This window comes from Hibiscus syriacus, unplaced genomic scaffold (genome assembly GCF_006381635.1).
Source record: "Hibiscus syriacus cultivar Baekdansim isolate YM2019G1 unplaced genomic scaffold, ASM638163v2 tig00110266_pilon, whole genome shotgun sequence".
Classification (NCBI taxonomy): Eukaryota; Viridiplantae; Streptophyta; class Magnoliopsida; order Malvales; family Malvaceae; genus Hibiscus; species Hibiscus syriacus.
This window is the reverse complement of record NW_024062654.1, coordinates 685,956-707,871: the sequence shown is the minus strand read 5'-3', so window position 1 is coordinate 707,871 and position 21,916 is coordinate 685,956. Positions and strand designations below refer to the sequence as shown.

Below are 21,916 nucleotides of genomic sequence, written 5' to 3'. Positions count from 1 at the left end.
ACTCTGATTCGAGTTTATTCTTTTAGAAAAATAACCTGATTAGATCAAATTAAGTTTGATCAATTGCTCATCCCGTAATATGGGAGTTTTAAGAGAGGAAACTCCGTGAACGCGTTTATGAGGGTAAATTGGGAAGTTAAAAAGGGGAACGTGGAGCAGTAAAAACCGACTACAAAGATCCTACGCCTTTACCTTTTTATTTGTATTATAATACTTGATTAAAATAAATAAAGGTTTATAAAAATATTTTTTATAATTTAAATCGGATAAACTACACAAATGATTACTAATATTTGAGTAATTATTCATTTTAACCACGGATATTTTAACAGTCATTAATCGATCACTAAAATTATCGTTTGTTATAAATTGACCACTAATGCTACATTTGTTACAAACCGTGAAGTGAACACACCTAATGACTGATTCTATTGTTTGCGCACAATCAATTTGGATGCGGAGAACTTCGTAACCAAAGTTATTAACCCTCCTACTTATATTTGATGACCAGTCCATTCAATGACAACGACAGACAATACAAACTGAGATTCTTTAAAAAAAAAGTATCCGAGTTAAAAGCAGAGAAATATCATAAGGTAATCATCTTCCATTTTGGTACCATCACAAGCACCCAAGAGCTTATCATATGCATTCAACAATTTATATGACGGTTTTAAAATGCTATAATCACATCGATCAAGTAGAGCAACCGTGGGGCATTTTAAGTCGTTGCAACAGCTTCGGCCGGAGCTTCCCACAAGGTGGTCTTCTTTCCGGTCTTCGACACGGTTTGCAGAACCACATCAGGCTGGACGTTGCCCTTCACGGTCACTTTCTGCTCCTTCAAGTCTACTTCATATGATTCCACACCTGAATATTAGATTTATGGCAAAATATATGATGAACGTTAGTGATTATTATTCTAATTCTTCAACTCACACGCCTGAAAGCAAAAAGAAGATAATCTTTTACACATGTGTACTAAAGAAACAGGAATTCAACATCTAGAAATATTATTCTAAAATGGCATAATACTAAATTTTCCCCTTAACAAGTTTGTATATATATAATTCAATAAATATTTTTTTGTTTCAACCATAGGGTTTGACCCTTGTAGGTTCATATAACATTAACAGTATATTAGAACAAGGACATCTAACAATGCACTATTGCTATACATGAAGTCATGATTCGACTTAACCTTTCATATCTAGATTGAACACAAGTCATGAAATGGTCACATTTGTATAGTCTATCTAATGTCTTTTGATATTTTGAGTAGATTATAATATACAAGTATGATATCTCATATCAACTTATTCGAACATTTCTAATCTTAATCAAATAGTCTAAAATATTACTCTTGTTAAGAATGAGGGAATATTATGGTAATGTTAACCGACAGTCAATCTATTTTGATGATATAGTGTGACATGTTACAGACTCCAACGTAAGTCTATGATATAAGATGTTAAACTTAATTTATGATAATTTTGAGCACCAAAGACATATCATCGGAAATGAACAAAGTGTTAAAAGAATGCAAGAGTTACAACACACCTTGCATTTTCCCCAAAACTCTCTTGACGGCTCCAACGCAGCCTTCACATGACATGCCAACCTTGAGAACAACAGTCTGCAATTCAACCGAATCGAAATGCGGTTCATCACATTAACATCAAAAGAAACCTTACAAAAGCAGTGTTCAACAACTATGGACCACAACAAAACAACGTGAAAACATACGATTAGAATTTAGACGCTTTGGAAATCGGAAATGGTTTACGGAAACCATTCAAAAGAATTTGGTGGTCCACCAACACAGGTAGAATGTCCTAATTCAATGAACAAAAGTAGCAGATAATCTAGATTACCACCATTTAGAGATTTATAGACGTTCTAAAAATCCATAAATTTGATTTCAACGATGCCCAAATCATACAATATCTTCCATAAACCCACAAATACCAAATCAATCAAAGTTTCATATAATGATCGGAACTTGAATCCTAAAATTAAACAGACCCAGAAACCAGAAAACAAGAATGAAAGCTTATCCATAGAATTCTGCCAAAAATTGAAAACCAAATACAAATTTCAAAAAATTAAGCCAAAAGAAAATTTGAATCAGAAAAGGAAAAGGAAAAAAAAAAGTTACCTGATACATGGCGTTAGGTTTGGAAATTCAAAGAGGGGAAGGAAAAAGGAGAAGATATTGTTGAGCGTGTGGGGTATGATGCAACGAAGATCGAGAGGGTGGAATTTTATAGCAGAATCATTGGAAGGCGATGGTGGCCTGGACCATTTCTTCCATCTTCAACGAATTCAAACCCCCGACCTTTTTCAACTGTTCTCTGTTTTCCCCATTTTTTTTTAAATAACTTACATCAATACTGTTGAATTTCGTAATTTACACCACTAAAATTTTAATTTTATCACTTTATAATATTAAATTTTAATTTTACGTTTAATTATGTCACTCCATCATTAAATTAATAAAATAAAAATAACATTGTTAACGGTTAATGACTTGACTTATCACTAAGAATAGACGTGAGACTCAAACTCAATGAATTTTGACCTAATACGACTCTATTTAGTTAGTTTTTTTAATTCGAGTTTAGATCTAGTTATTGTTTTTTTTTTAATTTAAACATGCTTTCATTCATTAAAGGAAGCATCTTCAGTTACAATAGCAGTAATAAAATAGAGAAGTATGCTTTTAAAGTGCAGTGGTTGGGATGTGAGAGAAATAAAATTAGCTAATACATATGAGGCACCATTAGTCTCCCGATGAGTGTAACTAACAGTGGACCTGAGGATGATCATCAAAGAGTTGTCTAACTTCAGACAAGTAGAATCGTAAGACAGAACGATCTGAAGAGTGGTTCATTAGCTGATTAACCACGTTAAAAGCATCACTCTTGACCACTACACTCAAGAACTCCATTTTAACCGCCATCCGAACTCTATGGCAAAGAGCTTGTGCTTCAACCAAACTAGCACTCACCCCCACCAGTACAAGGGAAAGCACGACCAACAATGACAGAACCGACACTATCATGTGCCACAAGCCCTACTATTGGGGAACCGAGTTACTGCGGACAAGTACCATCAACATTGATCTTTATGGTCCCTTAGGGGGCTTCGACTAGCGACTGTCGTGACTTAGTGAATAAGACACAATTGGCTTAGCTGAAGAGGATGACATCGTTGAGAAATAAAATGTTTGCAGAGTTTTAATGGAAGATATTAGATGCCAACTCGGTAAGAGTCGCGCTTCATGATAAAACAATGTTCTGGTGGTGCCAAATATCCCAAAGGAGTATGAGAAGTGTTGTGAAGCGTTGGACAGATAAGGAAAACATGAGAAATTCTAACCAATCACCACATGAGTTAAACTAAAAAAAATATCATTAGAGATAAATCTAGCTGAATCCAATATCGAATGAACCTCAAAATAATCCCTCAGAGCATGAAGAACAGTTTCATCAGAAGACCCACATAAACAACATTGCCTATTGAAAACCCCGACTAAAAATAAATATCGACCCATGAATGTGCTTCGTGCGATGCCAAATAATCAAACTTGTGGAAGCATAAGTAGACGAGTCAAGAACAACCATAACTGAGAGGTAGGAAGTGAAGCAAAATGTATGTGTAATAACCTCAAATATCTAGACCGAACCAAGTAGGACCTAGAAGAGTGTCCAATTCCGATAATGGTGTTGATTGTCATAGGAGAAATAAGGCATTGTAAAAATTGATGTGCATCATTTGGTGAAAAACAACTTCACACCAGATCTTTATTCCAAACAGGGTAATTTGTGAGCGTGAAATCGTCGAATAAGGTATGGCTAGGAGAATCATCCGTGGGTAGAGTATTGAGATATACGGGTGATGTGCCAACCCATCCTTCCCGAAGAAGTAGAACTCTACTGTTAATACCAATATGCCAAAAGAAACCATTGTTGAAAATTTGTTTTGAATAATGCATCGAAAGTTGCATTATAAGTTGGCAGTAATATACACCGAAAGTTGCACCAAAATTGTTGAAAAAATGACATGGTAAAATTTCTCAATTAGTTCATGTACTTTAGGGTATTTACAAGATTAGTCCTTAAGCTTCAACTATAAATACCTTAACCCATTTAGCTTCAAAACCATCCCAAATCATTCTAGGTTTCTCCCAATACTAGAGAATTTAGAGAGTTTTCTTGAGAGTTGTTTTTTCCTTTTTATCAAGAGAGAATTGTCATTGTTTTCTCCTTGTTAGATTGAGAGAAATTGTAATTCCTATTTTCTTATAGTGAAATTCTTCTATTTTTACCCGTGGTTTTTGCCCTATATTATTTAGGGGTTTTCCACGTAAAATTTGTGTCTTCTTTATCTTCATTTTTATTTTTCTCAAATTATCAGTTACGATTTTGCTCTATCCGATAACCGTATTCCATAACAATTGGTATCAGAGCCAGATTTAAGTATGTAATATATTTATTGTCTTTGTAGTTGCCACCAAAAGGTGGATCCTCAAACATAAGAAAGTAAGAATGTATTACACATTCTTTGAAGGTTCCAGAGAACTATTCACAATAGTAAAATAGTGGGAGCTATCCGTAATAGAAGCTAATACAATGAAATTTGATATTGAAAAGTTCAATGGGAGAAATTTCTTATTGTGGAAATTGAAGATGAGGGTTATTCTAAGGAAAAATAGTTGTCTAGCAGCTATCACTGAAAGGCCGGTAGATTTCACAGATGACAACAAATGGATCGAAATGGACGGGAATGCTATGACAAACTTTCATCTAGCATTAGCAGATGAAGTATTATCAAGCATCGAGGAGGAGAAGACATCTACGTAGATATGGGATCATCTCACCAAACTGTACGAGACCATATCGTTGCACAATAAAATTTTCCTTAAGAGGAAACTGTACACTCTTCGTATGCCAGAATCTACTTCAGTGATGAAGTACTTAAACACACTAAACACTTTATTTTCTCAGCTTACATCCTTAAGATATACAATAGGAGAACAAGAACGCGCTGAACTTCTAATTCAAAGTCTACCTGATTCGTATGTCAACTCATCATCAACTTGACAAACAGTAATATCATCAGCCTAGTCTTCGATGACGTTGTAGCTGCTGTTCTACAAGAAGAAAATCGACGCAAGATCAAGGAAGACAGACAAGTAAATATGTAACAAGCAGAAGCGTTGACAACGATGAAAGGGAGATCAATAGAACGTGGCCAAAACAACAGTCACTAACATGGTAGATCTAAGTCGAGAAGCAAAAAGAATTTAAAGTGCTACAACTGTGGAAAGAATGGTTACTTGAAGAAGGATTGTTAGAGTCTAAGTAAAAAACTCTAATCCACAAGGCAATACTGCAAACACTTCAGATGATGTAGATGTTCTATGTTGTGAAGCGTCAACCACCGTGGAAGGCAGAAAAAGATTTACAGAAATATGGCTCATTGATTCGGGAGCAACATATCACATGACCTCAAGAAGAGATTGGTTCCATCATTATGAACATATCTTAGGAGGATCTGTGTATATATGCAATGATCATGCCTTAGAGATCGTTAGCGTTGGAACCATCAAATTGAAGATGTATGATGGAACAATTAAAGTTGTTTGAGATGTGCGGTTCTTGAAAGGCTTGAAGAAAATTTTATCATCCTATGGATTGTTGGATAAAAATGCAAGCAAGATTGAAACATGAAAAGGAATAATGAAGGTGTTCAGTTGAGCGCTTGTGGTGATGAAAGGCAAAAAGATAATAGTAAACTTGTACATGCTGAAGGGAGAGACTTTGCTAGAAGTAGAAGCCTCTGTTGCCTCATGTAGTTCAGATTATACAATGCTATGGCATCAGAAACTAGGACACATGTCAGAACAAGGAATGAAAGTCCTAGTGGAGCAAAAGTTACTTTTAGGCTTAACAAATGTATCACTTACTTTGTGTGAGCATTGCATAACAAGTAAGCAGCAACGATTGAAACACGTCAAATTCTAGAGGCAAAAGTGTTCTAGAATTAATTCATTCTAACGTATGGCAAGCACCCGTTACATCTCTAGACGTAACAAAATACTTTGTCTCATTTATTGATGACTACTCCAAGAGATGTAGGGTATACTCTATTAAGAAGAAGTCAGATGTGTTTTCAACTTTCAAAAACTTCAAATTGCGGGTGGAACTTGATTTTGGAAATAAGATCAAGTGTTTCAGAACAAATAATGGAGGAGAATACACAAGTGAAGAAATTAATGACTTTTACAGGAAAGAAGGCATCAAAAAACAGTTCACAGTGGCGAACTCTCCTCAAAAAATGGAGTGGCAGAGTGAATGAACATAACCTTGTTAGAAAGAACAAGAGCAATGTTGAGGGCTGCAGGCCTAGAAAAATCATTTTGGACAGAAGCAGTTAATATCGCCTGTTATTCGGTGAATCGTGCTCTATCAACTACAATAGAGCTAAAGACATCAATGGAGATGTGGACTGGTAAACCAGCTGATTACTCAAACCTCCATGTATTTGGAAGTATTGTATATGTGATGTACAACTCCCAAGAAATTTTAAAGTTGGATCCAAAATCTAGGAAATGCAAATTCTTGGGGTATGCTGATGGTGTAAAGGGGTATCGCTTATGGGATCCCACTTCCCGCAAAGTGATCATCAGCATGGATGTTATCTTTGTAGAAGATAAACTAAAAATAAAAGAAGACGACAATAGCGTTGAAAAGTCAGAGACTACACAGATACATATGGAAAAGGAGTTTGAACGAGGAGAATCTTCTGAAGTAGAAACAACACATAATGAACAAGAACCAGAGAGTTCTGAAGCTTCAACAACTTGCCAATCAAATTGTGTGAAAAGACGTCCCAATTGCCACTCAGATTATGTTACAGAAGGAAATATTGCATACTGTCTTTTAACAGAGGACGATGAGCCATCAACATACCGGGAGGCAATAAACAGCTCAGATGTTTCACTGTATATCATGGCGATGCAAGAAGAAATTGAAGCCCTTCATAAAAATAATACATGGGACCTTGTGCCACTACAACAAGGAAGGAAGCCAATTGGTAACAAATGGGTCTTTAAAATCAAGCGAAATGGTAACGATTAAGTGGATAGGTATCGTACAAGACTGGTGATAAAAGGATATGCTCAAAAAGAATGTATTGATTTCAATGAAATATTTTCTCATGTGGTTCGACTAACAATAGTTCGAGTAGTCTTGAAAATGTGTGCTACATTGAATTTACATCTAGAGCAGCTAGATGTTAAAACAACTTTTCTTCATGGAAATCTTGAAGAAGAGATTTATATGCTCCAGCCTGAAGGTTTTGAAGAAGAAGAAAAGAAAAACTTGGTTTGCAGGTTGAACAAATCTTTGTACGGTCTAAAGCAGGCACCGAGGTGTTGGTATAAGAGATTTGATTCCTTCATTATGTGCCTTGGATACAACAGACTTAATGCAGACCCTTATGCTTATTTCAAGAGGCTTGGTGATAATGATTTTGTTATATTACTGTTGTATGTGGATGACATGTTGGTTGTAAGACCCAACAATGATCATATTGAAGAATTGAAGGCACATATGGCTACGAAATTTGAAATGAAGGACTTAGGATTGGAAAACAAGATTCTAGGGATACAAATTCACCGAGACAAAAGTAATAGAAAGATTTGGCTTTCACAAAAGAATTACTTGAAGAAGATCTTGTCACGATTCAACATGCAAGATTGTAAGCCAATTTCTACCCCTCTTACTATTAACTTCAAATTATCCTCCAGTATGAGTCCTAGCAGTAAAGAAGAGAGGATGGAGATGTCTCGAGTACCGTATGCATCAGCAGTGGGAAGTTTAATGCTCGCTATGATATGCACAAGACTAGACATTGCACAAGCAGTGAGAGTGGTTAGTCGGTACATGGCGAATCCAGGCAAAGAGCATTGGAATACAGTATAGAGGATCTTGATATACATCAAAGGGACCTCAAATGTTGCACTATGTTATATAGGATCAAACTTACTTATCAATGGGTATGTCGATTCTGACTATGCAGGGGATTTGGATAAAAGCAAATCTACTACAGGATATGTGTTTAAAGTTGCTGGTGGAGCTGTAAGCTGGGTTTCAAAAATGCAGTCAATTGTGGCTACATCCACAACAGAGGCAGAATATGTAGCGGCTACACAATCCAGTAAAGAAGCAATTTGATTGAAGATGCTATTGGAGGAGCTTGGGCACAATCAAGAGTATGTCTCTCTATTTTGTGACAGTCAAAACGCCTTGCATCTAGCAAGGAATCCAACATTTCATTCAAGGAAAAAACACATACAAGTTCAGTACCATTTCATTCGTGAAAATGTGGAAGAAGGGACGATAGATATGCATAAAGTCCATACCAAAGACAACATAACAGATTTCATGACGAAGGCAATCAATGTTGATAAATTTACTTGGTGTCGATCTTCTTGTGGCCTGTTAGAGACGTAAGCAACATGATGGTACAAGGTAGAAAGAATGGTGTGAAGATATGATTGTTCCAATAAAATCTTCAAGTGGGAGATTGTTGAAAATTTGTTTTGAATAATACACCAAAAGTTGCATTGTAAGTTGGCAGCAATATACACCGAAAGTTGCACCAAAATTGTTGAAAAAATGGCATGGTAAAATTTCTCAATTAGTTCATGTACTTTAGGGTATTTATAAGATTAGTCCTTAAGCTTCAACTATAAATACCCTAACCCATTTAGCTTCAAAACCATCCCAAATCATTCTAGCTTTCTCCCAATACTAGAGAATTTAGAGAGTTTTCTTGAGAGTTGTTTTCTCATTTTTATCAAGAGAGAATTGTCATTGTTTTCTCCTTGTTAGATTGATAGAAGTTGTAATTCATATTTTCTCATAGTGAAATTCTTCTATCTTTGTCTGTGGTTTTTACCCTATATTATTAAGGGTTTTTCACGTAAAATTTGTGTCTTTTTTACCTTAATTTTTATTTTTCTCAAATTATCAGTTGCGATTTTGCTCTATTCAATAACCGTATTCCACAACAACCATCCCGTAGTTCACACAGGGCAATGAATATACCTCGCCAAGTAAAGGATGGACATGTGCATAGACTAGCAGTGAAGATGTCGCCCGACGAAAAATATTTAGCAGCAAGTACTCGTGTGACAAGACTGTCTGAATTGGTAATAAAATGTCAAATATTTTTCCCTAACATGACAATGTTAAACACTCAAAAATCATGAAACTAAGCACGTCCACTCTCTTTGGAAGGCATATAGTATCCCATGATACTAATGGCCACCCTCGATTTGAAGGATAACCAGACCACCAATAGGAACGAAGAATCGAAACCATGTCATCCACCATCCCATCAGGAAGCAAATAACAACCCATAACATAAGTAGGAAGCGCTTGACGACAGACTTGATAAAAACCATACGTCTGCCAATAGGATAGTAAATTCTGTCAAACTGCGAGCTCGATAGTCCACTTTGTCCCGGAGAAATTCAAAAGACTGAATTCTATTATGACCGATAACAAGCGACATACCCATATAATGCCCCAGATCAGACACACAAGCAACACCTAACCAATAGCTTAGGTGAGTTCGAATATCCTGAGGAGTAGAAGGACTGTAATATATGCTCAATTTTGCAAAGTTTACCTTTTGCCCGGAGCAACTTTTATAGAGATAAAGAACTGTCCTAACACGTTGGAATTCAGAATAAATTCCTCACTCTTGGACCACCTCGACAAGAACTAATACCTTGAATTCGTTGGAGTGTTGTTCAAAATGAAGAAGGGAAGACAAGCTCTGGGCACAAAGAACAAATAAAAACGTAGATAAAGAATCCCCTAGCGTAGTCCACGGTTAGGAGAGAAACTATCTGAAAGACAACCATTAATTCTAATCTGATAAGAAACAGTCGACACACATGACATGATCAAAGTAACCCAACTGTCTGCAAAACTAATATAGAGAAGCATGGCACGAAGAAAGGACCGTTCTACACGGTCGTATGCATTTTTCATGTCTAATTTCAGGGCGGCACCCAACTATTACACAATTGACCAGACTTTAGAGAGTTGAACAACTCATGAGCAATCAAATATTATCTGAAATTACTCTACCCGGAACAAAAGCTCCTTGATTATCACCAATGCACACGGGAAAAAGTGGCCAAAAGCGATTAACAAGTACCTTTGCAACTATTTTATAAATAACAATACATAATGCAATGGGGCGGAACTGTTTCAAATTCACTGGTTTAACAATCTTTGGAATAAGTATAAGCATTGTTTTATTAATCCTTAATATGGACGCACGACCCTCTAACAACGTAAGACAAAGGTCGAGGACATCTCCCCCAGCTAAAGGCCAGAAGGACCGATAAAAACTATTAGGTAGGCTATCTATACTAGGGGCTTTCCGAGGATCGATTTGCAGCGTGGATTTTCTCCTTTGAATAAGCAGTAATCAATGACGCGTTCCTGCACTCGGTCACAACTAGTGTCACAATGTGGAGTAACGCAGCAGGAGATGAAGGCAACAATATAGTTAACAAATCAGAATAAAAGGCCATAGCTTCACTTTGAATATTGTCAATGTCATCAACCCACTCACCGGTGCCAATATATAATCCTCGAATTGTGCGTTTTTTGATGTTGAGATGAGCAGAAATAGAAATAAGATGTGTTCCGATCACCCCGCGTAAGCCAATTGACCCTCGATCTTTGTTGCCAATAGTGTTCTAAAGTAACGAGGCGCCGTTAAAGGCCCTCTTTCAAGAGAGCAAACTGCCGCAAATCATCAGCAAACATCAATCCTTATAGAAGCTGACCAAGTTGGTTTCTAAGCGAAGCAATATAACATTTGTTGCTTGCATATTTATTAATGAGTTTGTATCGAGTTAGGTTTTTTAGATTATGAGTTCGAATGGAGTCGAGTTTGAGTTTATGATGAAAAATATTTGATTCGACCAAAAAATGATATAATTATATCATATATATTTAAGGATAATTATAATAATACTCCTATATATATTAATTTTATTTAGATCCCTAATTTACCAAATAAAATTAAGAATTATATATATATGCGCGCGCGCGTGTGCAGGTCGAGTCTCAGGTCGAATAAAATTCCCTTAAACTTAGGTCAAGTTGGTTTCAGGTGGAAGCTAAATTTGTATCAAACCAAATCATATTTATCGAAAATTTGACTCAACCCGACTCATACCCATCCCTACATATCACACCAAAACGATGTTATTTTGGCGATTGCTATTAATATCCAAAATAACGTCGATTTAGATACTAAATTCTAAAAACATATAGATTTTGTTATTAAACTTTTAAACAATATATTTTTTTATCACTACACGTTCCTATTATTACCACCCTTCAATGATAATTTTTCTTCAATTGTATTATTAATATTGTCATGCCACAATAATTAATCAAAATTTAATTTATAAATAATCTATTTTGAATTTTAAGCTCAAATTCAATCAATGATCATGATATTTAAAACTTTATATTCATATTTTAAACCCAACCCAAAAAACTACAAAGACTAAAACAATCTAACAACAAAACCTTATCTTTTGTAACACCCCAATTTTTCTCAATCTCAAACTCTAAATTTTGGGATTTTTGTTTGAATCCCTAAAATTGAGTTTATTACCTAATTGAAATTTTAGAAAATTCGGTGATCATTTTGCAAATAAAATAAAAATTTTGATCATTTTGAAAACCCTAAATAGTTTAGGAATCAACCCATGCGACTTAACTATTTACTTTATGAAACAATTCTTGCCTCAACTTCTTTCATGCGGTGTTAGACCATGATTCAGCAGTGAAGCCAGCTGTCCAGTATGTGCTGATTGCGTGGTAGTGTGAAGATGAGGTTTGTTGAGGTTTCGTTATACAACTAGCACCTTGGTTAGCAAGTTATAGACACGTCATGTTTATCCTTTGTATAGTCCTATATAGTATGTTTGTAAGCACAAAAAAAGCAAGAGTGAAAATATTGTTTGCATCATCGTTTTTTTTAATATAACATGGTATCAAGAGTTTTCGATTTGGGGCTGTGAGGTTTTCTGTTCATGGCTGGTACGACCTCGGATTCTGTTGTGAATGGCTCGGAGGCTCTCTCCGGTGCTGGGAAGACCTTCACTAACAAGAAGGTTAGCATTTTACTTGACGAGTTTAACTTTTTGTTGTGGAAACAACAAATTCTTCTTGCTGCTCGGGGCCATCGTCTAGAGAAGTTGCTGATCGGTGAGGCTCAACCACCTGCTGCTACGATTGTTGATAGTGATGGCTCGATCACTGAAAATGAAGAGTTTGAAATATTTAAAGCTCAAGGCAGTGCCTTAGCTTCATGGCTGCTTTCCACCATCAGCCATTCTCTTCTTCCTCAACTCGTGGGGGCTGATACTTCTTCTGAGAACTGGAAAACCGTGAATTCCTTTTTTGCTAGTAAGTCAACTACAACTCTCATGAATCTTCATTACAAATTGAAGACGATCATTAAGGGTGAACTTAGTATGCGTGCCTATATTTCTCAAGTTAAGGAAGTGTGTGATGCACTTGCTGCATGTGGTAGTCCTATTTCCGAGTTTGAACGTATAGCCACCATTCTCAATGGGTTGCCGTCTGAATATCGTCCGTTCATCGCTGTTATTACGGCCAACCGCGAACCTTTTACTCTTGATGGCATTATTTCCGTCCTTGTTGATGCAGAAACTTAGCAAAAGAGTTTTGAACATTTTGATTATTTGCACATTAGTGCTAATGTTGCCTAGGTTGATCCTGGGTCATCGAGTGCTAATCGGAGGACTTCCTCTAGTGGCCAACAATCTAATAACTCTCAAGCTGTTGCTGGTGGTCGTGGTCGGGGGAGAAGCAAGTTACAGTGTCAGTTATTGGAAAGACGGGCCACTTGGTTGATCGGTGCTGGTACCGATTCGATCAGACATTTCTTGGTGTGTCTGCTTCGAAGAATAGACCTTCGGCAGGGAATACATCTCCTTCCGTTAATGTTTGTCATTATCAGAATAATGCTTCCAGCCATGCCTATAACTGTGCTGATTTTTCTATTCCTCGCTCTGTGGTGTCTTCTGGTCAAGGTCGTGGGAATGCTCCTGTGCATGGCAATCGTGGAGATCCTTCTGCATGGTTCGTTGATTCTGGTGCAACGCACCATGTGACAGCAAATGAAGAGGAACTCACTGATGGTACTAATTATAACGGTGCTGGTAATTTATTGGTTGGTAATGGTAATGCTTTATCTATTTCGAGAGTTGGTTGTTCCTCTCTTCAATCTTCTTCTCGGTCTTTAAAGCTAAATGATCTATTGCATGTACCTCATATAACTAAGAATCTCGTTTCGGTGTCCAAGCTTGCCAGAGACAACCGTGTTTATTTGGAGCTTCATGCCGATAGTTGTGTGGTTCGAGATGAAGATTCAGGTGATGTTTTGCTGCGTGGGAAGGAAGCTGGAGGTCTTTATGCTTTTACGTCCATTGGTTTGCTTAATGAAGCTGCTCGTCCTGAAGTTAATTCTGTTAAGTGTACTGAGTATGGTGTATGCCATGATCGCCTCGGTCACCCTTCACATGATGTTTTAGTTCGTTTAAAGAATAGTTGTAATGATGTCAGTTGGAAGCTTGAAAATAAAACTGAATCTTCTTTATGTATTCCTTGTCAACTGGGTAAGAGTCATGCATTACCTTTCCTTACATCAGACTCGGTTTACATCCACCATGATAAGCTATACCATGGTAGAACCGTGAAAGCATGAAAGTTGGACAAAATGCAATGAGTTTTACACGCAATAACAACCCTAAAAGAACTAAAACGCATAAAAACACCCCCGTTTTATATGATCTTTTAATTAGTTTTATTTTTATAATAATTAGTTATATTTTATTTAAAATTATTATATTTTACTGATTAAATTATTGTTACAAATTAACTGAGTATTAATTTAATTAAAAAAATAACAAAGCCCTTTAATTAATTAACTAAATATTTTTATAACTTGTTTGTATTAATTGGATATTTTAAATACTTTTGATAGTTTTAGTTTTGAAATTTAAGTTTCATACTTTTAATCTGATAAAATGAAATGACTCCTTAGAGTAAAGATTTATATTATGGTTGCGGCCGTGTTTTCGGTTGATTTACGTTTATCACATTTGAAAATATAATAAATACTATTGCAGTCACTACATATATCACAATTGAGATTTGTGTTTTTTAAATTCACACAACTTATTATGGAACATAATACTTTTAATTACCACAATGGGTTATTGAATTTTTTAATTTTAAAGTAATGGAATAATAACAGGAATAACAATCCATTTTTTCTCCTACCCGTTAAATTATGTTCGTGATTCACTGTTATTGTTGTGATTTCATTTCGCATCGCTATTTTTCACAATAGTATTTTCGGATAGTACTACTATCTAGGGATGGGTCGAGGGAGCACCCCTAAATTTTTGAATTTCTATATAATTTATATTTTGTTCTTTATATTTTTTTATTGATAATACTCTTGTTTTCGTTCTCCTAAAATTTTATAAGTTCACCCCTAACATAAAATCCTACATCCGTGTCGGTCACTGCCGCTATATAGCGGTCATTATTCCACTATTTGTCTGTAACTTAAATCCCTATCTTAGAGGACTTGGATTCAAGTAGTTGCACATGTAGGGAATGTATGCATTGTCAATGACTAAATGTTTTTTGAACAAATACGATCTTATAATCACTCTAAATAATTTAATTTTTTTTATTTATTGATCAAATAAGCATTCAATTTTTTTAAATAATTAAATCTCTTGACTATATCAACAATCAATCATAAATGAATTGTTATATGAATATTATTAACTGTCACATTAATATATTAATAGCCAACTATAATTTTTCAAATTCAATGGTTTAATAAGGTAAAATTTTGTAAAAAAAATATTCAGTTGATTTTTTTTTTGAAAAAATTTCTAACCCTTAAAACCCCACAAAATTTCTTTTTAAAGGGTAATTTTTTTATATTAGAAATATTATACGAATATGAGAAAATATATTTTTCTAGAAAATGTAAATTTTCAGTATGACTATTTTGCAATTACAAAAATTTTGTGGAAACATTCATTTGAAAATGACTTTTGATGGAGTTTTTCTTATGTGGTCGTCTCCCACTTTTTCACCAACTAATCCAAACGACAAGTATATGTAAGTACACGTTGCAGCCTTTACAATTGATATTGGTATGAAAAATATTATTTGTTTGGCGTTATCGTAAAAGTAGAATTTATTTTGATTATCGATATTTTAATTTTATAATTATTTTATTTAATATTAAATAATAGTATATTATTAATTTTTAATTAATCAACCTATTTTTATATTTATTTGTTTAATTTATTAAAAAAATGTCAACAGACAATACACAAATATATGTTTTTTACAACTAATATAAATTATTACTTTTATTTTTTTTAAATGATAATATGATGTCCAATAATTCAAAATTTAATGACATCCTTTTCACCTACCACAAAAGTGATATCATAAAATAATCAAAAGCAATCAAAGCTTAAAATTGGCTGCCCTGCTGTTTAAAACAAAAGCCATCTTTCACCTACTTAATATTATTAAGCTAACAATATATTATTAATACATCATATTTGGTAAGCTCATATTCTTTAGGGTAAATCAAGTCTTTTGCAATTCAGTTTTGTATTTGTTTTCACTTTGATCATCAAACTTTGAAATTTTTTAGTTTATCACAATTTTTAAAATTCATTTTTGGTCATCCAAAAGTGTCTTGCATCATTATTTTTTTAGTAAATTTAAGCAAAAAGAAAAACTAAAATTTTACTTTCAAAATCAGATATTTCGATTCCTTTTGGTTTATCAATATCTATTTTAAATTTTTTTAATTTATTGACAACGTACATATTCAACAAACATAATCACTAGAATCCAAAATCTCTAATATATATATATATATATATTACCATTAAAACCACTTGATAGATTGACGCACATTTAAATTTTATTCACATGCGAAGACAATAAGGGAAAAAATGTCATGTTTTATTTTTATTAAATTAATCTATATGTCATGTGATAAGGGTTATTATATAATATTTCGCTAAAAATATGAGATTTTTCCAACGTTTTCCGTGAATGTGGAGACCGGAGTCTTAATATTTTGTTTGACTTCACGTGCATTTGTTTAAATTTGTACGAGTAAACTATCCAAATGACCAATTTCATTTAATAAATGTTTACTTTTGGACATTAAATTTAAAAAGTAATATTATAATAACTTATATTATCAATTATATCATTTTAATCATTTATATTATTGATTTATAATATTTTTGTCACTGAGATACTAACGCTTTTAGTTGCTGTACCATATTATCATGGCCTTGTAGACCGGTGACCAACAAACATATAATTTTTGATCGGATTCATTTTATATTTTATTTAAAGTTTAAGAGTCAAATTAATATCTTATCTAAAATTTTAAAAGTTCAATTAATATTATCTAAAATTCAAATATCAAATTTAAAAATAACTCATTTTACTAATATTTCACATCATCAAACAGCCGACATTAAACATCTCAATGATCAAATCATGACAAATAGATAAGACGATAACAAAAGTCATCAAAATATTATAAATCAATAACATAGTTACAAAAGTGTTACATTTTTAAATTCAACGACCAAAAGAAAATACTTATAAAATAAAAGTGACCATATTGATAGTTTACCCAATCTTTTGAAAAGATATCGGTGAATTTACTTTGGTAGCCTCATCTGAAATACCTGAATGACACTCAATTGGTGATATTTGTCATTTAATATTTTAATAAAAGGCAAAAACAATTAATAAATATTTTACTAAGTGAAGTTTTTCTGGTGGACCTCACAATCCCTCCTCTCTATCTCGCCGTCAAAGAAAAAAAAGCAAATTTTCTGGAGAATTTGATTTAGTGTATATATATAAAGCTCGAATGTATGTAGGTTAACACTGTCTACATTTATCGGGGTTCATTAGCAATAGTTTGGTGATGATTGGTGTATTGTGTGCACGACCTCCTAAGCCTTGGATCCTCAACGCTCTTACTCTCATCTCTCACGGTGGTGGCTCAGCAGCTCACCACCACGATAATCGATTGTTGCATTGGCCCAGGCCTGATAATCGACGTTGTGGGCACCATACTACGGCTTGCCAGCTCGGTGGCTTGGAAAGGGGTGCGGCTTCTATATGGCATGCCATTTTGCCGTGCGGTGGAGACCGTGGAGGAGTAAAGAGTAGAGGGGAGGCGTGGAAGAATGTGGAGAGAAGGGGAGAAGGCTCCTGGAATGTGGCTTGGGATGCTAGACCTGCTCGGTGGCTTCATCGACCGGATTCTGCTTGGCTTCTCTTTGGAGTTTGCGCCTGTCTAGCACCAATGGTTGAATCGGTTGATGTTAATCTCGAGGATGATTTCAAAGCCGATAGTGTTGAATTGAATATCCTGGGTGCTGACGGAAATAATCGTTCATCTCCAATTGCTGCTGCTGCTGATAATTACAAAGTTACAGGTTAGTTGCAATAAATTAACAGTGATTGATTGCTAACAACTATTTTCAATTTTTAATATTAAAAACCCAAATTTGATGTATATTTAATCGATAATTGCAGGGATTTTAGCCGACGGGAGATGCCTTTTCAGAGCAATAGTTCATGGAGCTTGCTTGAGATCCGGAAAAGAAGCACCTGATGAGAATCGTCAAAGAGAACTTGCTGACGATTTGAGAGCTCAGGTAATTTAGGAAAACTTAAAATATAAAAACGTTTTAACTCCAAAAATAAATTACTCAAATACCGTTTAAATTACACATTAGCTTCATAGATTTCTTTTCTGATACATAGAAATGCTTCATAGTTTCGTTGTCCTCCCAAATGTTCAATTATGTAGGTTGTGGATGAGTTTTTGAAGAGGCGTGACGAAACCGAATGGTAAAGCTTTGTCTTTGTTATATCAGAAAAGTAATCCTTTTTTTTTCATTTTTATTTTGTCGTAGTTTTTATTAAGCATAGTATTTCATTCGATGTCCGCAGGTTTATCGAGGGCGATTTTGATTCGTATGTAAAAGAAATTCAACATCCTTATGTTTGGGGTGGAGAACCTGAGTTGTTGATGGCTTCTCATGTCTTGAAGTGAGTTTTATGCTACTTCTTACCTGCTTTACATCGTTAGAGCCCGAATAACATTGAATTTTGATTGGTTAATTGTCGTGCGATTACTGCAAGTTATATGCTTCCCTGCCAACCTGAAATCGTCATTTTGTGTTATCATGCTTTCATTAATCTTGTAAACATTGTGAATAAACTATGTTTAAGCCACTGTTTGATAGTTACTGCTTGAGCTTTTCGGTTGGCATGTGCCTTACGCATGAAACTAAGCTGATGTCCCGTAGAATGTTATCAAAGCAAAACCGTAGTTGTTCGTTCTTTTGCATTATCCGAATTGTATTTGACACACTATTTTCATTCATTGGACTCAGGATTCCGATATCAGTGTACATGGCTCACAGAAGTTCTCGTAATTTGATAAACATAGCAAACTATGGTGAAGAATACCAGAAGGACAATGAGACTCCTATTAATGTCCTTTTTCACGGGTATGGTCACTACGACATATTGGAGTCATTGCCAGAATTAATTTCCACCAAATAAAGACAAGTTTAGTCTTGTTGTATTATTTTGCATAAAAATAAGCTTGAGCTTATTCTAAATGGAGGAATTCCATTGAATCATGGAGGAGTCTATGATGTTTGATAAATTAGCTTGCATCTACCTCAGCTATTGCAATAAGGTCGATACAATTTTGTAACTTTCGAGGGTGTTTCATCACTTTTAGAACTCAATTGGTGAAACATAGTAGTTGCTTTGGTTCTTTTTAGAATATATTTTTGAATTCGAACTATTTGGTCTTGTTTTCAGCTTTTCTTTTCAACATGCTGTGTAAGTGTTTATTTTCCTCTGTTTGAGGGAGTTCATGAAGCCATTGTGGATTCACTTGATAGGTGCTTGAATCCTTGTTCACTTAAGCTTAATAAGTGTGCAAAATATGCAGGGAAATGAGAGAGAAAAAGCATTCATTTGATTGTGTAAATTCCTCTTGCTGCTGAGTTTCAAGTCCAATTGTCTAGATTAAGCCGTGTGTGAGTGTCGGATAGAGTATGTTTCGATGCGGGTATAATTAGATAGCATCGAATATGAGTACTTAGGATATCTGATTTGATTTGAACGGTGAAGATTTAAAGGCAGTACACTGCTAATCTTTTAGGCTGCCCCCTCTAACAAGGAAAGAGCAGTGGTTGGGGTTGGAAAGTTGAGGGCCAGAAGTAAAGAAATGGTATGGTTAGATGCATATACGTCCTTAATGATTAAGGATTTTGTTGCTTTCGAAACAGAGGAAATAAACTTTGGAAGTAGTAGTTGATTTGGGTAATCTAAAATGCAACTTGTTAATGTAAAATTGAAAAATGATAGAAATGATTGCAATCGAATTGAAAATGTTATCAAGAGTGTAACTTTTTAGGATGGATATATAATATTTTAGGTTGAATCGAAAATGTTACATTCTTCCTAACCTTTTCGATTGTAACTGAAATTGTTACAAATTATATAACTTCACTGATTGTAAATCCTAATATTACTATTATGGAACATTTTCGGTTGCAACTGAAACACATTAAAATTTATATAATATTTTAGATTGAACAAAATAATATTGAGTTGAAAATTATCTTAAATTAATGGTTGTATAATAGAACCACCCGTTGATTTGAGTATATTATCTTTGCTAGGGTATTAACCAAAAAAAAAATAGTTTATAATATTTTAAAATTTAAAATAAGTTATTGTATTATTTTTTATTTAAAAATTATCATTCTGTCTTTTACTTGGTAATTATAAAAAATATAATTTTTATTTTTTAGTCTCATGTTTATAATATTATAAGAGTCAAATTGATAAAAAATTGTAAATGTAAAAGATTTAAAAATTATGTCTTATTATAATTATAAAGTTAACAATAAATTAAACAAAAGTTAGGGAAAAATTTAAAATTTACAATGAAATAATATGTTAATTTTACAAAAATATACTATAAGAGTTAAATTTTAATATTTAAAATAGTATATTGAACATATTCAAATGTAAAATAATACATAAAATGTTTAACATATTTCACAAATCATTGATATCTTAAAACTTTTTTCCCCAATGTGTCTCACGTTATAAATTATGTATTATTTGGTCCCCAACCGTACTTCAACCACCAGCTGTCTTCATAAAATATGTTCAAAACCCTTGGAACCGTTTCCCGATAAATGAATTTAAAATGTTGTAAGAATGAGTATCGATAAGTACTACTAACGATAAACACTATTAATTTAATTTATAAAAAATTAAAATTTTAAAGTACTCAAGTATAATTATAATTAGTTAAAAAAATTAAAGGTAAAATATTTAAAATAAAGGGTAAACTATAAAAGTAATCACCGAACTATTACCCTTTCTCATTTTGACTATCATTTTTGAAACTTTGTCAATCAGGTCACTCAACTATTTAAATGCAATCAATTAAGCCACTTATCGTTAATATTTAACAAAAAAGCTGATGCGACAGTTAAAATATTTGATATAATTACAAATTTGGTCATTATTACTTATATGTTCTATCAATTTGGTCCTAATTTTAATAAATTAAAATAACTTTACTCTCAAATGGTGCCATGTTTAATGACAAGTGTAATGTCTTTGACCCAAAATCCGATTGGTGAAAAAATATATTAAATTAAAAAATAAATTAAAATAAATTTAATTGTCCAAACGGATGGTATCACATGCCATTACACTTGAGATCATTTGATTTGAGGGCTTATTTTAATTTATTAAAATTAGGACCAAATTGATAGAATATATAAGTAATAGTGACCAAATGTGTAATTATACCAAATATTTTAACTGCCACATTAGCTTCTTCATTAAATATTAACGGAAAGTGACTTAATTGAATGTATTTAAACAGTTGAGTGACTTGATTGACAAAATTTCAAAAATAGTGCTCAAAATGAAAAGGGACAATAGTTAGTGGTCACTGATATAGTTTACCCTTTATTTTAAATAATTTATCTTTAAATTTTAACTAATTTATAATTATACGTTGAACCCTTTAAAATTTTAAATTTTTATAAATTAAATTAATGGTGTTCATCGTTAGTAATACTTATTAGTGCTCGTCGAACGTTGTAAAATTTTCAAATGTTTTAAACGTACCTTTGAATTGCATTGTTATTTAATATTCAAAAATATTAATTTTATTCAAAATATTAATAGATTTTGGACTTGAATATTTAAAACTCAAAACGACCTTATCTCATTTTTTTCTTAAACAAAACTAAAGATTCTTGAGTGATGATGCACTCTACCGTAGATGGGAACTAGTAACGTACGCATAAATTTATGATAGGAGATACGGATTCAAGAAGTTATATTAAAAATTTTAAGAGTTGCAGAGTTATAAAATTTTCCTAAAATTTTAGAGAGTACGAAATTAAATAATAAATAAAAAATATAAATGAAGCAAGATATAAAGGAATTTGAAAATTCTAGGGAATGCAACTGCACTCCCTAGCACTCCTAGGTCCATCCCCAGGGAAACATCGAAAATTATCCGCCTAAAGGTTGTCCTCGATATAATTTTACTAAAGCATCTGTTATATAACTTTACTTGTGTGTAACGTGATGGAATTGTATCTCCTAATCTCTTTGAATGAACATTTGGA

General features: G+C 33.6%; 2 protein-coding genes across 2 annotated transcripts; one reads left to right on the top strand and one right to left on the bottom strand.

Moving 5' to 3' along the window:
- Positions 1-569: 569 nt before the first annotated feature.
- LOC120115581 (copper transport protein ATX1-like) lies at positions 570-2,339 on the bottom strand. The gene is made up of 3 exons (XM_039136247.1): positions 2,159-2,339; positions 1,561-1,636; positions 570-870 (listed from the first exon to the last, which is right to left on the bottom strand). The coding sequence occupies exons 1-3, from the start codon at positions 2,165-2,167 to the stop codon at positions 722-724; spliced, it is 234 nt and encodes a 77-aa protein (XP_038992178.1). The 5' UTR covers positions 2,168-2,339; the 3' UTR covers positions 570-721.
- Positions 2,340-17,066: 14,727 nt separating this feature from the next.
- On the top strand, positions 17,067-19,007 carry LOC120115576 (deubiquitinase OTUD6B-like). The gene is made up of 5 exons (XM_039136244.1): positions 17,067-17,659; positions 17,760-17,881; positions 18,037-18,077; positions 18,180-18,278; positions 18,626-19,007. The coding sequence occupies exons 1-5, from the start codon at positions 17,143-17,145 to the stop codon at positions 18,795-18,797; spliced, it is 951 nt and encodes a 316-aa protein (XP_038992175.1). The 5' UTR covers positions 17,067-17,142; the 3' UTR covers positions 18,798-19,007.
- Positions 19,008-21,916: the final 2,909 nt, after the last annotated feature.